The sequence below is a fragment of the Hemiscyllium ocellatum genome, chromosome 7 (assembly GCF_020745735.1).
Source record: "Hemiscyllium ocellatum isolate sHemOce1 chromosome 7, sHemOce1.pat.X.cur, whole genome shotgun sequence".
NCBI lineage: Eukaryota > Metazoa > Chordata > Chondrichthyes > Orectolobiformes > Hemiscylliidae > Hemiscyllium > Hemiscyllium ocellatum.
This window is the reverse complement of record NC_083407.1, coordinates 115,469,948-115,486,161: the sequence shown is the minus strand read 5'-3', so window position 1 is coordinate 115,486,161 and position 16,214 is coordinate 115,469,948. Positions and strand designations below refer to the sequence as shown.

Below are 16,214 nucleotides of genomic sequence, written 5' to 3'. Positions count from 1 at the left end.
ACCAGATCCGAAGGGAGAGACAGAACGCCTTCTCCAACGAATTTGCATGCTTTTGAATTCGTTGTATAGTTTGCCAGTCTTGATTCTGTAATAAACGGTGTTTTTGCTCCAAACTCTAGCCGGTTTGATCTCTCCTTCCAACGAACACGTAGAGACGAGACCATTCGGTTTCTGTCTCAACAAGGAGCAGACAGTGAAGGGGACTGTCAGAGAATATAGATAGATTGGAGAGTTGGACAAAGAAATGGCGGGCAAATGTGAGTGAGCATTTTGGAAGATCAAATTCAAGAACCAACCAAACAGTATTTGGAAAAGCCCTGGGGAAAACTGATGTACTGAGAGATCTGGATGTTCAGGCCCACTTTCCCTGAAGGTGGCAACGCAGATCAGTCAAGTGGTCAAGAAGGCATACAGCATACTTCATCAGATGGGGTATTGAATACAAGAATTGGCAGATCATGTTACAGTTGTATAGGACTTTGGTTTGGCCACATTTGGAATACTACGTACCGTTCTGGTAGCCATATTACCAAAAGGATGTGGATGTTTTGCAAAGAGTGCAGAGGAGGTTCACTAGGATATTGCCTGGTATGGAGGACAGGTTGAGTAGTTTAGGATTATTTTCATCAGAAAGACAGAGGTTGAGGGGGAACTCAATTGAGATCTACAAAAACATGAGATGTATAGATACGGTGGATAGCAAGCAGCTTTTCCCCCCCAGAGTGGGGTCTCAATTACTAGGGGTCACAAGTTCAAGGTGAGCGGGGAGAAGTTTAAGGGAAATATGTGCGAAAATTTCTTTACGCAGTGGGTGGTGAGTACCTCAAACCCAGTGGAGGTGGTTGAGACAGGCACGATAGTATCACTTAAGATGTGTCTACACAGATACATGAATGGGCAGGGAGCAGAGGGATACAAATCCTTAGAAAATAGGTGACAGGCTTAGATTGAGAATCCGGATTGGCGCAGGCGTGGAGGGGCGAAGGCCTGTTCCTGTGCTGCACTTTTCTTTGTTCTGGGATTTACATACTAATGAACCGAAACCTGCAACCCATTCTAAAAGATGAAAGACTTAACTGTCATCTAGGTGTATTCAATATATCACACCAGCTGCATGACACTATGATCTTTTGCTATAAATTTTGTGACTTATGATCCTGCCCCACTAGTTACCTGATGAAGGAGCAGTGCTCAGAAAGCTAGTACTTCCAAATAAACCTGTTGGACTACAACCTGGTGTTGTGCAGTTTTGAAAACTTTGTTCACCCCAGTCCAACACCGGCATCTCTACATCGGGGCTACGACACCCTCGAGCCTGTCCGTTAGTATCAACCTGGATTAAAAGGAACCAGTCAATGTGGTGCCTCAGAGGTCCATAAAATTCACAGATTCACTGCCCTTAGAGAGGAGATTCCTCCAAATCTCTGTCTTAAATGTGCAGCCCCTTATTCCGAGATTATGCCCTCTGATTCTATACTCTCCCAAACGGGGAAACAGCATCTCTGCATTTACTCTGGCAAGTTCTCATCAGAAACTGTCAAGATTCTTAGTGATTGGAATCAGGTTGACCTTGTTAAGAACAAGATTCCTGATTGGCTGAGGTTAACAACCCCAATCAGGAAAGCCTTGGCTGACCAGGGCAACCAGGAGCTTAGAATCTCCTCAGTTGAGGACTGACTCCAAGCTGGCTGGGCACACAGCCAGTGTGGTGTGGGGAACAGTCCTCTCGACTAGAAACATTGCATTTCTTTTTTTTGTGCTGTAGAGGTGCCTGTGTTGAACTGGGGTGGACCAAGTTAAAAATCACACAACACCAGGTTATCGTTCAACAGGTTTATTCGGAAGCACAAGCCTATGGAGCGTTGCCCCTTTGTCCTGATAAAGGAGCAGCGCTCCAAAAGCTTGTACTTCCAAATAAATCTGCTGGACTAAAACCTGGTGTTGCGTGATTTTAAACTTTCTTTTTGCGATTGTGTTTTTCTTTGGGCTGTGTTCAGCTGCACCAGCAACCACCACCATCACTACTGCTGAGGCCTGGGCCTACCCCTACTGATAAAAAGATACAGCCAGGAGGTTTACATAGTTGGTTTTTCTGGTGGTGGAGTAGTAATTAAGTTATTTACACTTGGTGTTTTCACTGCAGCTTGCACCGACATACAAACAAGATGGGTGCTGGAATATAAGCACTACTGCTGTAAAAGAGAAAGAAAAAATGTAACCAGGAAAGAATAGGTATATTTATAGCTATAACAGAGTAAGATTAGGGCCAATCAAGGATAGCATTAGGAAGTTGTGCATGGAGTCAGAGGAGATAGGGCAAGTGCTAAATGAATATTTTTCATCAGTATTCACACTGGAAAGAGACAACGTTGTCGAGGAGAATACTAAGATACAGGCTATTAGACTAGACGGGATTGAGGTTCACAAGGAAGTATTAGCATTTTCGGAAAGTGTGAAAAAAGTAAGCCGCCTGGGCTGAAGGCGATTTATCCTGGGATTCTCTGGGAAGCCAGGGAGGAGATTGCTGAGCCTTTGGCTTTGATCTTTATGTCGCCATTGTCTACAGGAATAGTGCCTGAAAACTGGAGATAGCAAATGTGGTTCCCTTGTTCAAAGGGAGTAGAGACAACCCTGGTAATTAGACTGGCGAGCCTTACTTCAGTTGTGGATAAAGTATTAGAAAAGATTAAAATGAGATAAGATTTATAATCATCTAGAGAGGAATAAGTTGATTAAGGGAAGTCAACACAGTTTTGTGAAGGGTAGGTTATGCCTCGCAATCCTGATTGAATTCTATGAGATGGTGACCAAACATGTGGATGAGGGTAAAGTGGTTGATGTCAGGGTATGGGATTGAGGGTGATTTAATGGTTTAGATCAGAACTTGGTTAGCTGAAAGAAGACAGAGGGTGGTGGATTTTGGGAAATGTTAATCCTAGAGTTCAGTTACCAGTGGTGTATCGCAAGGATCTGTTTTGGGGCCACTACTGTTGTCATTTTCATAAATGACCTGGATGAGGGCGTAGAAGGATGGGTTAGTAAATTTGCAGATGACACTAAGGTCAGTGGAGTTGTGGATAGTGCCAAAGGATGTTGCATGTTACAGAAGGACAAAGATAAGCTGCAGAGCTGGACTGAGAAGTAGCAAATGGAGTTTAAGGTGGAAAAATGTGAGGTGATTCACTTTAGAAGGAGCAACAGGAATAAAGAGTACAGGGCAAATGGTAAGGTTCTTGGCAGTGTTGTTCAGTAGACAGATCTCGATGCCCATGTACATAGATCCTTGAAAGTTGCCACCCAGGTTGACAGGGTCATTAAGAAGGCATACAGCTTTTATTGGTAGAGGGATTGAGTTTTGGAGCCACGAGGTCATGCTACAGCTGTACAAAACTCTGGTGCGGCCGCACTTGGAGTATTGTGTTTAGTTCTGGTCACTGCATTATAGGAAAGATGTGGAAGCTTTGGAAAGGGGTCAGGAGGAGATTTACTCGGATGTTGTCTGGTATAGAGGGAAGGTCTAATCAGAGGGTTTGATAGGGTGGACCGTGAGAGCCTTTTTCCTCAGATGGTGATGGCTAGCACGAGGGGACATAGCTTTAAATTTAGGGGTGATATATATATAGGGCAAGTGTCAGAGTTAGTTTCTTTACTCAGGAGGAGAAGGGTCATGGAATTCACTGCCTGCAACACTAGCAGACTCACCAACTTTAAGGGCATTTAACTGGTCACTGGATAAACAGTGAGGATGGAATAGCATAGGTTTGATAGGCTTCAGATTGGCTCCACAGGTCGGCGCAACATCAAGGGCCAAAGGGCCAGTTCTGTGCAGTAATGTTCTAGATTAGAATCTCTTCAGTTGAGGACCAACTCCAAGCTGTGCACAAGTAAATAAAAGGGTGACTTGGTGACTGGATACTAGCCTCTGTGCAGTTATTTCAGTTTCAAAAAGGTCACCTCTTATTGTTCTAAGCTCCAATGAGTACAGTCCCAACCTACTCAACCTCTCCTCATAAGACAGTCCCTCCATATCCAGTATCAGCCCAGTGAATCTTCTCTGGACTACTTCCAATGACATATATATCTTTCCTTAAATAAGGGGCCCCCAAACTGTTTACTGGACGTCAGTTGTGGTCTGAATAAGATTAGATTACTTACAGTGTGGAAACAGGCCCTTCAGCCCAACAAGTCCACACCGACCCGCCGAAGTGCACCCACCCATCTTGTACAGTTTTAACAAGATCTATTTATTTTGTATACTCTATTCCCTTTGAAATATAGACCAACATTCCATTGGATTTCTTGATCACCTATTAAACCTGGATGCTAGATATTTGTAAATCATGAACAAGTACTTCCAAATCCCTCTATTCTGCAGCTTTAGATTAGGTTCCATGATTAGATTCCCTACAATGTGGAAACAGGCCCTTCGGCCCAACAAGTCCACACTGACCCTCCGAAGAGCACCCACCCATTCCCCCACATTTACCCATGATTAATCCACCTAACACTACGGGCAATTTAGCATGGCCAATTCACCTGACCTGCACATCTTTGGACTGCCGGAGGAAACTGGAGCATCCGGAGGAATATCCAGAGCTCCGGAGGAAACCCACGCAGACACAGGGACGTACAAACTCCACACAGACCGTTGCCCGAGCCGGGAATTGAACCCGGGTCCCTGGCACTGTGAAGCAGCAGTGCTAACCACTGAGCCACCATGCCACCCCTTATTCAGCTTTTCTATATTTAAATAATATTCAGATAGTCACCCTATCCTTACCTCCACCATTCTTGTGAATGTGAAAGATGCCTTCTTCAAAGTGAAACATCCCCCTTGTGGTGTCGTGCCCAGAACTGGAACGCAACATTTTAAATCAAGGTACCTTGATATCACTTCTTTAACAATAATGAATATCCCCAAAGATATTTCACATGATGAATATTAAGGAAAACTCAGCACTCAGCTGCAAAAAGACGAACCAGACTGAATGGTCAAAAGCTTCAGCAAAGAGGTGAGCTTTAAGGATCGCCTTATAACAGGAAAGACAAGTCAAGGCTGAGACGTTTCTGGAGGCATTCCAGGGCACACACTGGGCAAGGGAAAGCACAGTCACCAAGGGTGGAGCAATTAAAATCTGCAAATGTTCAAAAGGCCACAGTCAGAGGAACACAGCACAGAGCTGCATGGCTGGAGGAGAATTACAAAGATTACAAAGGGACCTAGCAATGAAAACAGAAGAAATAATTAAAAATCAACCGGGACATTTATTTTTAATTATCATATATTGCAGTGTTCTAGTTTTTTTTTAAAATTATTTCTGCATTGGTATTTCTAAAACTCTCTGTTCCTCCAGCCCCCCGCCACCCACTATTTAGAAATGATTCTGATCTTATGTCCAAAGGCCAGGAGATGCGGTGACAAATTCTCCACGAGGTCAATTCCTGGAATGGTGGGACTATCTTATGGTGAAAGATTGGAGCGACTGGGCTTGTATACCCTTGAGTTTAGAAGACTGAGAGGGGATCTGATTGAGACGTATAAGATTATTAAAGGATTGAACACTCTGGAGGAAGGAAATATGTTTCCGCTGATGGGTGAGTCCCGAAACAGAGGACACAGCTTAAAAATAAGGGGTAGGCCATTTAGGACAGAGATGAGGAGAAACTTCTTCACCCAGAGAGTGGTGGGTGTGTGGAATGCTCTGCCCCAGAAGGCAGTGGAGGCCCAGTCTCTGGATTTGTTTAAGGAAGAGTTGGATAGAGCTCTCAAGGATAGTGGAATTAAGGGTTATGGAGATAAGGCAGGAACAGGATACTGATTGGAGAAGATCAGCCATGATCATAAATGAATGGTGGTGCAGGCTCGAAGGGCAGAATAGCCTACTCCTGCACCTATTGTCTATAATTCCAATAGATACGGTCTCTTCCAGCTCTCAGAATTGTAACTGTGTTTACAGACAGTCTAATGCATTCCAAACTTTCCTTGCTGTGACAAAAAAGGAGATCAGGTTAAACATAGGTAGATGTTTTCCTGCTTGAGAAGTCTAAAACCGGATGCACAACTTGGCAGTACAGACTTTATGGGCCAAAGGGCCTCTCCTGCATTCTATTTTAAAAATAAGGACAATGCCACTAAATCTGAGATGAGGATTGTGAACCTTGGTAATTGTCTACAACAGAGGGCTGTGGTAGTGGAGACTTTAATCAAGTTTAAGGTAGAGATTGGTTGACTGATTGCCAGTGGTATAAAGAGTTATGGGGATGGGGTGGGTATGTTTGATCAACCATGATCATATTGACTGGTGGACAGGCTTCTTGGGCTGAATGGCCCACACCTTTCCAACGTTCTTATGTTCATTATCTCAAGAAGGGAATGTAAGGGCTGTCAAAAAAAGCAAAAGGTTGACAGTTTTTCTACAATACTGCTCATCACATTCCACAATAACAGAAACCTTTCTGAAGAGTTATCATCCTGAAATGCGAACATTGTTTTTTCTCTCTCTACAGATGCTGCTAGCCTGCTGAGTTTCGCCAGCAATTTACCTCCACAGATTTTTATTTCTGGCATCCAACTTTTCCAACAGAATAACTGACTAACCACAGGAATCCATCTCCCTCAATTAACAGACAGAAGATCCAGAAAGGAGGGGAGGAAAACACCTAGACTGGAGAAACTTCAGATAGGAGTCTCCTAAATCCATGATGAGAAGGATAAGGGCAGCAGATACACAGGAACACCACCACCTGCAATTTCCCCTCCGAGCCACTCACCATCTTTATTTGGAAATATACTGCAATTCCTTCAGTGTCAAAGAGCCAAAATCCTGGAATTCTCTCCCCAGAGGCATAATGGGTCTACCCATAGCACTGACTGCAGCGGTTTAAGAAGGTAGCTCATCACCATCTTCTCAAGGGCAACAAGTGATGGGCAACAAATGCTTCCTCATCCTGTGACACCCACATCCTATGAATGGACAAACTGTATACCCAATCCCTGAGGATTTCACCCCATTCCCAGCAAAGCCCATATTGCCTGAATGCAGAGATGTACAGAAGGAGATGGAATGGAGGTCCAGGTGGAGTAAAAGTGCAAGGGAGATGGTAGCTGAGCGCGAGGGTGAGCTTCAAAAGGTGATTAAGCTGGAATGGAAGTGGAGTGTAATTAGTGTGGAGTTGTGTTGAAGTTGGGACGGATTTGAGCTGGAGTTGGGGTGGAGTATAGTGGTGCATGGGTGGAGGTGGAGTAGAGATGAAGATAGAATGGAGTTTAGGGTGGAGTGTGAGGCAGGAGAGATAGAGCAGGAGCGGAGGTGAAGGTGCATGTGGAGGTAGAGCGGGAGTAGAGATGGAGTCAAAGTGGACACAGGGGTGCAAGAGTGGATTGCATGGGGAGAGCAAGGGCAGGTGGAAGTAAAGTGGTGTGGAAGTGGACTGGAGGAGTGGAGTGGAAATGGAGCTGGAGGTGGAGAGGAATGGAAATGGAGTGATGGTGAAAAAGATCAGAGTTGAATGGGTGCTCAACACTACACTTCTCTTGACATTTTGGATAAATGTTCTGCTGTTTGGAGCCTTATTACTTTGCCACTTTAGCTCCTGGGTTGTGACAGAAAAGCAGACACTGGACAGTAGAAACTTCCCAAAGGGTTGTCCGCTGCATGAAGGCCTGCTTGTGTTTTTTGCAGCACCTGTAATTACAAGTCCTGCAGTCAAAACACAAGAGGGATAAGAGTGGGAGATAGTAGCCAAGTTGGTCAGCAATAGTGATGATCCAACGGGAGGAGCCTGATCGGTGCACACGTCTATATAATGCCAAGTGGGGGAAGACCGAAGATAAAGATCACACAACTACTACGTGGCCAAGATTTCTGGCTGCCATGTTGCCTTTGTTGGATGAGGGTCTATCTCAACATTATGGAGAATAAATAAATGCGTTCTCTTCATTCCCATGAAACCTAAGGAAATAAACATTTTTGAAAGCAATTGTCTATGATACTAAACAATTGCAATGGGTCTATCAGAGGCATGTAGCTGAATAAAAACAATACATCAAGTCTGTAAATATATAATCTTTCGAATTGAAATCAAGGCCATAATTGTAAAGCTAAGAAACAGAACACAGAGTGAGGGCCCAGTGCCAATACTGTATACTGCACTTTCAGTTCGACACATGCAGACTTCCTTCTAACTGTCTAAAGTCAGGAGCACATTTTGCTACAACAGTGTTATGATTATTAGACTAGACTAGACTTACAGTGTGGAAACAGGCCCTTCGGCCCAACAAGTCCACACCGACCCGCCGAAGCGCAACCCACCCATACCCCTACATTTACCCCTTACCTAACACTACGGGCAATTTAGCTTGGCCAATTCACCTGACCCGCACATCTTTGGACTGTGGGAGGAAACCGGAGCACCCGGAGGAAACCCACGCAGACACGGGGAGAACGTGCAAACTCCACACAGTCAGTCACCTGAGTCGGGAATTGAACCCGGGTCGACAGGCGCTGTGAGGCAGCAGTGCTAACCACTGTGCCACCGTGCCGCCTAAATCTCCATTCCCCAGCTCCTACACTACCCTTCACCTTCCCAACCACTGCACTATATCTCTCTCCCCACCATGGAGGTATCTGTGATGGTGGCTTCTCTTACTGGAGGTTAATGAGCAGAGGTTTTCCCAAAACGTTGGAAATGAGCAGCCCAGGCCACTCCACTCTTAAAGTGTAAGAACAACACAATATTTTACTCCAACTTGTCGGCACAATTTTAAAACAAAACAACAAATTTCAAGCTGCTGTTTTAGGTAGTCTGAGAGACAGCTCTCAATTTTGGTAGCTGCCCTTGATTTTCATAAGGAAGATTTTCCAGGGTCGACTAAAAATGTGTTTGCTCGTCATTTTCAGTGCATAGGTCGATGCCAGTGCTCAATCCATTTTTGTTTCATTCTAACCTTTTTTTAAGACAGTGGAGAGCACACCTTAAAGGAAAGTATTTTGTTGGCTTTGATGTGTTTTAGGACACCCGGCAGTTGTGAAAGGCATTAGGTAACTCTAAGTCTTTCTTTAAATTCTGTCATCCCACACACCTTAACATTATGCAGTAGTGATCCACTTGGTAGTGAAGACACTGGATGAGCTGAAATTGTGTTGCTGGAAAAGTGCAGCAGGTCAGGCAGCATCCAAGGAGCAGGAGAATCGACGTTTCGGGCATGAGCCCTTCTTCAGGAAGTCTTATGCCCGAAACGTCGATTCTCCTGCTCCTTGGATGCTGCCTGACCTGCTGCACTTTTCCAGCAACACATTTTCTGCTCTGATCGCCAGCATCTGCAGTCCTCACTTTCTCCTAGAAGATACTGGATGAGTTAATTTAGTCATTTTCTCACACCATCCATTCTGCTTCATAACCCATGCCTTACACAAGCTGAGTACAACTTTCCCTTTATTATTGTCAGCGTCACCTACGAGTTGTGGGTGAACATTCTAGATGTTTTAACCATACTATGGTACAAGTCACTGTTAAAAGGTGCCCCCAAATTTGGACATTGTCATTCATTAACAAGAGGTCGACATCTCTTAAGCATAGGTCAATTTGAGTAATACAGTTTACGTACTCAGCACTCCCCTGGAGTGGTACAATGTCCAAGGTGAAAGAAAGGCCAGTGACCCTGCTGAGTAAATTCTGTTTCTGAAATCAGTCCCACTGCTGAGCTTAAACATGACCTTTCCTACAGTGAACAGCAATCTCTGGTGAAGTGTTCAATGAGGAGACAGACATGGCAGTGGTGAGAGATTGTTACTGTGCTATAATCTCTTTCAAGCAATCTTGGGAAAACTCAATAGGTGGATGAAGATGTAATGAGAGAAAAGACAAGTTGGTATCTCAATTGTTTCCCGGTTCTGATGGAGGTTCCACATTTCATAGATTAATCCCTCCACAGTCTAGATTAGATTAGATTACTTACAGTGTGGAAACAGGCCCTTTGGTCCAACAAGTCCACAACGACCCACCAAGCGCAACCCACCCAGACCATTCCCCGACATTTAACCCTTCACTGACACTACGGGCAATTTAGCATGGCCAATTCACCTAACCTGCACATTTTTGGACTGAGAGGGGAAACCGGAGCACCCGAAGGAAACCCACGCAGACACGGGGAGAATGTGCAAACTCCACACAGTTCCCTGAGGCTGAAATTGAACTCGGATCTCTGGCGCTGTGAGGCAGCATTGCCACCGTGCCGCCCTAGCATCTTGAGTTTTCTTGCTTCAGATTTGTTACAGAATATATTTCCCAGTTTGCACACTCTAAGTGAGTGTGGCCCTACATTGATGGATTTGTATTGCAAGAATTTTCTAGTGCCTGACTAGGTCATATCATGGGATTGGAAGGGGTGAGTAAGATGTACCGGAGATTGAATTGTACACAGCCAACAGAGTTCACCTAGATTCCTACAATTTCCAACTCAATACACATTCATCTCCCACCCCAACATTTAACTTTCTCATTGTGATGTTCTTTCCTAACCCAGGGTGGTGGGGGTAGCAGCAGCAGATGCAGTGCACATCAAAAGGTCTGGGCTCAAACCCTGGGGTGGGTAGCATAAGGAGTGATAGGAAGGGGCAGATCTGCATGAAGTGGAGAAGAGAACATAAGGGTTTGGAAAGGAAGAGGAGGGAGAGTTGAGGCCATCCTGAAAGCTAATAATATGGAGGACATTAACCAATCGACCCAAATGCAAAGCTTGAAAGTAGTTTTGAGGGCGGTATCAGCGTCTTGTATGACCAAACCAAGGCTGCAAATTCCAGGCTCACTCAGTCAGAAGCAAAAGGAACACAGCTCACAATAAACAGAGAGTCCACTTCTCCACCAGTATTGCTTACAACTCAGCGTATGCCTGGCCCACTTTCTCTTCCAAAGCAGCATTTCGCCTTAAGGGAAAGTCTGCAACACTTAGTTGAGGTCAACTTCTCGAACTCGAAGACTGACAAGTTTCAGGCAAATCAAAAGAGCATCATTCACAGAGTTGATGGTCCTCCAGGTGCAGTCAGAGATATGTACAGCATGGAAACAGACGCTTCAGTTTCTGTTCTCATTGGAAAGAAGAAGGCTAAGAGGGGATTTGATAGAGACATACAAGATGATCAGCGGATTAGATAGGGTAGACAGTGAAAGTCTTTTTCCTAGGATGATGACGTCAGCTTGTACAAGGCAGCATAACTACAAATTGAGGGGTGATAGATTTAAGATGGATGTCAGAGGCAGGTTCTTTACACAGAGAGTGGTAAGGCTGTGGAATGCCTTACCTACCAATGTAGTCAACACAGCCACATGAGGGAGATTAAAACAATCTTTGCATAAGCACATGGAGGAAGATGGGATAGTGTAGGAAGACGAGCTGAGAATAGTACACAGGTCAGCGCAACATCGAGGGCCTAAGGGCCTGTTCTGCACTGTATTGTTCTATGTTCAGTCCAACTCATCCATATTGAACAGATATCCCAAATTAATCTAGTCTCATTTGCCAGCATTTAGCCATATCCATCTAAAACCTTTCCTATTCATGTACTGTCCTGATACTTTTTAAAATGTTGTAATTGTATCAACCTAAACCACCTCCTCTGACAGCTCCTTCTAACTCTTTTCCCCTCCCACCTTAAACCTATGATCTCCTTGGTCTTGTTCAGTATCCCAGGGAATAGCCTGGAGAGCAGAGCTGCTTCAGACAAGCCTCAGCAAAGACTACACACTGAGGGATGCTCTAAAGGTTGCAGCTGCTGCCAGTGAGACATGACCACTGCCTAAGGTCTTTCTGCTGATGTTAAATGGGGGGTGGTGGGGCCTGTTCGGTTATCAGTCTCCCCCGCTGCATCAGATACATGTAAATAGTACCTTGCACAAGTAAGATATGCCTTGGGGTTTGTTTTTCCTCCCTCTGCAAAGATGGTGCAGAACCAAACTGCTTGAGTCACTATTTATGTATATGATTTTTCTATGAACAAAGCACATTTTTGAAATACATCTTTAAGTGACCTTATGGACAACTTTTTCTCAGCATTGTTACGTGGTGGTAGGAAAAAGGCAGCAGAATCCAACTCTCCCAAAAGGCAAAGAACTGCCCCAAGTGCTGTCCTCCCTGTGGTTTCCACAAGGAAAACACACGACATACACACACCGCGTATTAATTAAATCTGTTCCAATGGCGTTTATTCGCTTAACAGCCCCTTGGGACTTGTTTGCAACCAGAACTGCATGCATTATAAACTGCTTTCCTTTTGAGTGAATCGCTCCGAAATTTCTCCCCAAAAAGCCCTCTTGGAAGAGGGAGCAAAAAATGCGTTTACCTTACTGCTAAACACTCTGACTCCTGACCGTCCCAAACTCCACGGTGGCCCCTGAGTCCGGCTGCAAACTGCAACACCCTGTCTGAGGGATTTCAACAGGTTGCACGCTCGGAGAATCTTCACCATCTTCGGGTTTGGGAAACGAGAACCGATTCAACTTTAGCTGCACCTCCGCGTCGCCTCTGTCTTGCTCGGCGCCTTCTGTAACTCCTCCAGGGAACTGTTCTTGTGCCGGATAACTTGGATGTGAGTATCACTGATCTGAGGGAGCATGTGCAGGCGAAAAACTCTGGCGTGACTTTCGGCTCCTTCCCGGCCACTGAAACCTGGAGGACGACTGCTGCTGAACTGATGAACCTTTTTACCAGCTGCTGGAAGCACATCAGGAGAGCCCTTCGCCGGGGGGAGTGTTCAAATGTTGACACCGTAATTCTCCTAATCGAACAGCAGTGGTAGTCAAAGTCAGAGAGGCATGCTGTCCATAGTTTGCATTACAAACACAAGCCTACCTCCAACTTCCCCACGCTGAACCCAAATGATTTCCTTTTCAGCACCATTGACCAGATTTCTCTTTATGTTTTTAATGTGTTAACACAAAATTTCTTTGCTTATTAAAGTGATGAGTAAATCGTGAAATTTGGGCGAGTGTTTCTAAATTTGAATTGAGAAATTCATTGGGGGCAGGATAAAGGTGAAATATTTCATTCTGGATAAAAATTCTTATATCTACGTTGCTCTGCTCCTCCCAGATCAGGGATAGATTCTCAAGAGAGGCATATTAAGACACCAATCTTCATATCGGTGTCTTCCCAAAAGAATCACAGAAATTGATACAGCACAGGAGGCCATTCAGTCATAGAGTCATAGAGATGTACAGCACGGAAACAGACCCTTCGGTCCAACTTGTCCATGAGGACCAGATATCCCAACCAAATCTAGTCTCACCTGCCAGCACCCAGCCCATATTCCTCCAAACCTTTCCTATTTGTATACCCATCCAGATGCCTGTTAAATGTTGCAATTGTACCAGCGTCCACCACTTCCTCTGGCAGCTCATTCTATACTTGTACCACCCTCTGTGTGAAAATGTTGCCCCTTAGGTCTCTCAACCACTTGTGCCTGCACCAGTTCTTTAACCTGGTGCCAATCTCCATCGTTTTCCCCATACCCTTGCACACCATTTCTATCCAAATAATAATCCAGTGCATTCTCGAATGCTTCAGGAGAACCTGACTCCAGCACGTTTCCAGGCAGTGCATTCCAGACCGTAACTACTAGTTAAAAGGTTTTTCCTCACATCGGTCTTTGTTTCATTTGCCCATCAGTTTAAACCCATGCCTTTCTCATTTTGTTACTGCAGGATAGACTGTTTTTTTTGCTATTGATTGGGAAATAGATTAGGTTATCATGTATAGACTGGGTTGTTCTATATAGGCTGGGATATACCATATAAGATTGCATCACTAACACAGAGATAAACAGAATCGTGCAAACCGTCTCAAGTTTTCAGCCTGAACGCAAGTCCGACCCACAATATACACAACTTCCAGCACAGGGAGCCAAACATCTCGGGATTGAATGCAGGCAGTCAGCACCAATCTGTCCAGGCAACTGAGCCAACCAGCCTTCTCAAGGAATCTGTGGCAATGTACATTTACATACATGTTGCAGCCCATAGCGATGGTGAGTGACAGCAGAGGCCCCCATGTTCTTTCTATCACATGGCTGACCTGGAATCTCTCCCACACTTACTGTCTGCCATTGGCATGAGTTGGAAGAATTTACAAGTTGCTCCTCAAACAGAGGAGAATGTGACATTCCCAACCAACAAGTCCCAGAGTGGGACTTGAACCCGGGACATCTGGCTCAGAGGCAGCAACATGACCCACTGGCCCAGACCACCTCCACGCTGGTACAAATAAAAGCCAGTACATTTCTCACTCACTTTTTTCAGCATTTGGGAGTCTTCAATACTGAGACTGCTGGTTTTTCACAGTTTATAAGCGAGGACCTAAGGGATTACAATGGTTTTGGAGGCATCATTTGGTATCAGGTGAAATTGTGAGTGTTCTCTCTGGAACCCACATCTGCTGAATTTCCATAGTTCCCAGTCTTCCTCTGAGATGATATCAAAACTGTTCAAACTGTCTCATTGTCCTTGACAGCATGAAGGAAAAGGACAGGATGGGAGCACAGCCAGTGGCCTAGGGAACTATTATCCTCAGGCAGCAGTGTGCATCAATTGAAGACTTTAGGATTTTCCTTTTAACATGAGTAAAGTGGACCCGTTCAATTAAAGGATAAGATAGAAAACTAAGTCTCTGGTCCTTTAGTTTAATCACAACACCCAACTGGGCATGTTATTCTGAGGGTAGAGTGTACTTTTCCATCAGTTAAAGATTATCACACATTGTTAGGGTGTTTTATCTGTGAACTGCCTGGCTGTGAGGATTGTGTGCCTGTGTTCTTTGTGCTACTTGGTTATGTAGGAATGTTAAAACAATTTGCCTAATCATCCCTTTTGAAACATAATTGAAAGAGTTGAAGGTTACACAAGGTCAGAAGCCACAGGTTAACACTGTGTTGATGCAGCAGTTATAGCTAAAAACATTCAATCTTTTCCTCTTTAACTGTTGATCATTTTAGCTGTCTGTGTTACCTTCTCCCCCACCCAGTGTTTTCTCCCTGATCACCAAGTGAAAGCCAATCCTCGGTTCCTCTTTCCTTGATCCCATTATATGTAACACATATAATGAGGCTTTTCTTGACCTCACCTTGTCCATGAGACCCACCTCCTGCTCTCTTGATCTTCAATCCCAATCAGCCCTGTTGAATTCCACATTGCAAATGGTTTGTCTCCTCAGGTGCTCTTGCCTCCTTTGCAAAAACATAATTGGTGACTCCTTAAAACATTACAGCTCATCCAAAAACCCAGCAGCTCACATCCTACCCTGCACCGGCCCAGAGAGCCATTATTCTTGAGCTTGCATTGCCTCCAATTGCACACCTCTACCCTCACAAACTCTGGAACCTCCTCAGCTCATATAATCCAACAAGATCTATGATTTTTTCCAATCCTGGCCTCTGTCATTATTCCCCCCCTCCCCCCCCCCACCATTTTATTCACATACACAACGTCTACGCTCCACCAGTCAATATCTTGTCCTCAGTTTCTTGAGCCGACTGCTCTGGAATTCCCTTGCTAAGTTTCTCGTCCTCTCTTCTTGTCAATCCTCCTTAAATCCTTGATGCATGCTTTAAAATCCATGCCCTTCATAATTTTGTAAACCTCTAGAAAGTCACCCCTCAGCCTCCGCTCCAGGGAAAACAGCCACAGCCTATTCAGCCTCTCCCTGTAGCTCAAATCCTCCAACCTTGGCAACATCCTTGTAAATCTTTTCTGAATCCTTTCAAGTTTCACAGCAAAGTCCTCTCAAAATAAATGTCATCGTTGTATTTGCTTTCCGAACTACTGACTCAACCAGCAAATTCTGGACTAGAACACCCAAGTCTCTTTGCACTTCAGACTTCTGAATTTTCTCCCCATTTAGAAAATAGTCCATACCTCTATTCTTCCCATCAAAGTGCATGACCTCACACTTTCCCAAATTGTACTCCAAAGGTAAGTAGCCAAGGAACAAGCATTGACCCCTGTGATACTCCACTAGGTACAGATTGCCAGTCTGAAAATGATCAATTTATGTTAATCCTCTGCTTCTGATGACTACCCAATCTCTATCCCTTTTAATAACCTACCGCCAATACCTGCTCTTATCTTGTGTTACTTTTGATATGGTACCTTACTGAATAGCTTTCAGAAATCCAAGTATACCATATCTACAGGTTTCCTTTATTCAATGTTGGCATTATTTCCTC

At 44.5% G+C, this 16,214-nt stretch overlaps 1 protein-coding gene across 1 annotated transcript in view; it reads right to left on the bottom strand.

The window, feature by feature from the left end:
- The window catches only part of cps1 (carbamoyl-phosphate synthase 1, mitochondrial), a 183,387-nt gene extending 170,697 nt beyond the window's left edge, over positions 1 to 12,690 (bottom strand). The window contains exon 1 of the mRNA XM_060827706.1: positions 12,339 to 12,690. Coding sequence (XP_060683689.1) covers positions 12,339 to 12,464 — 126 coding nt within the window. The 5' untranslated portion in view covers positions 12,465 to 12,690. The remainder of the gene's footprint in view (positions 1 to 12,338) is intronic.
- Positions 12,691 to 16,214: the final 3,524 nt, after the last annotated feature.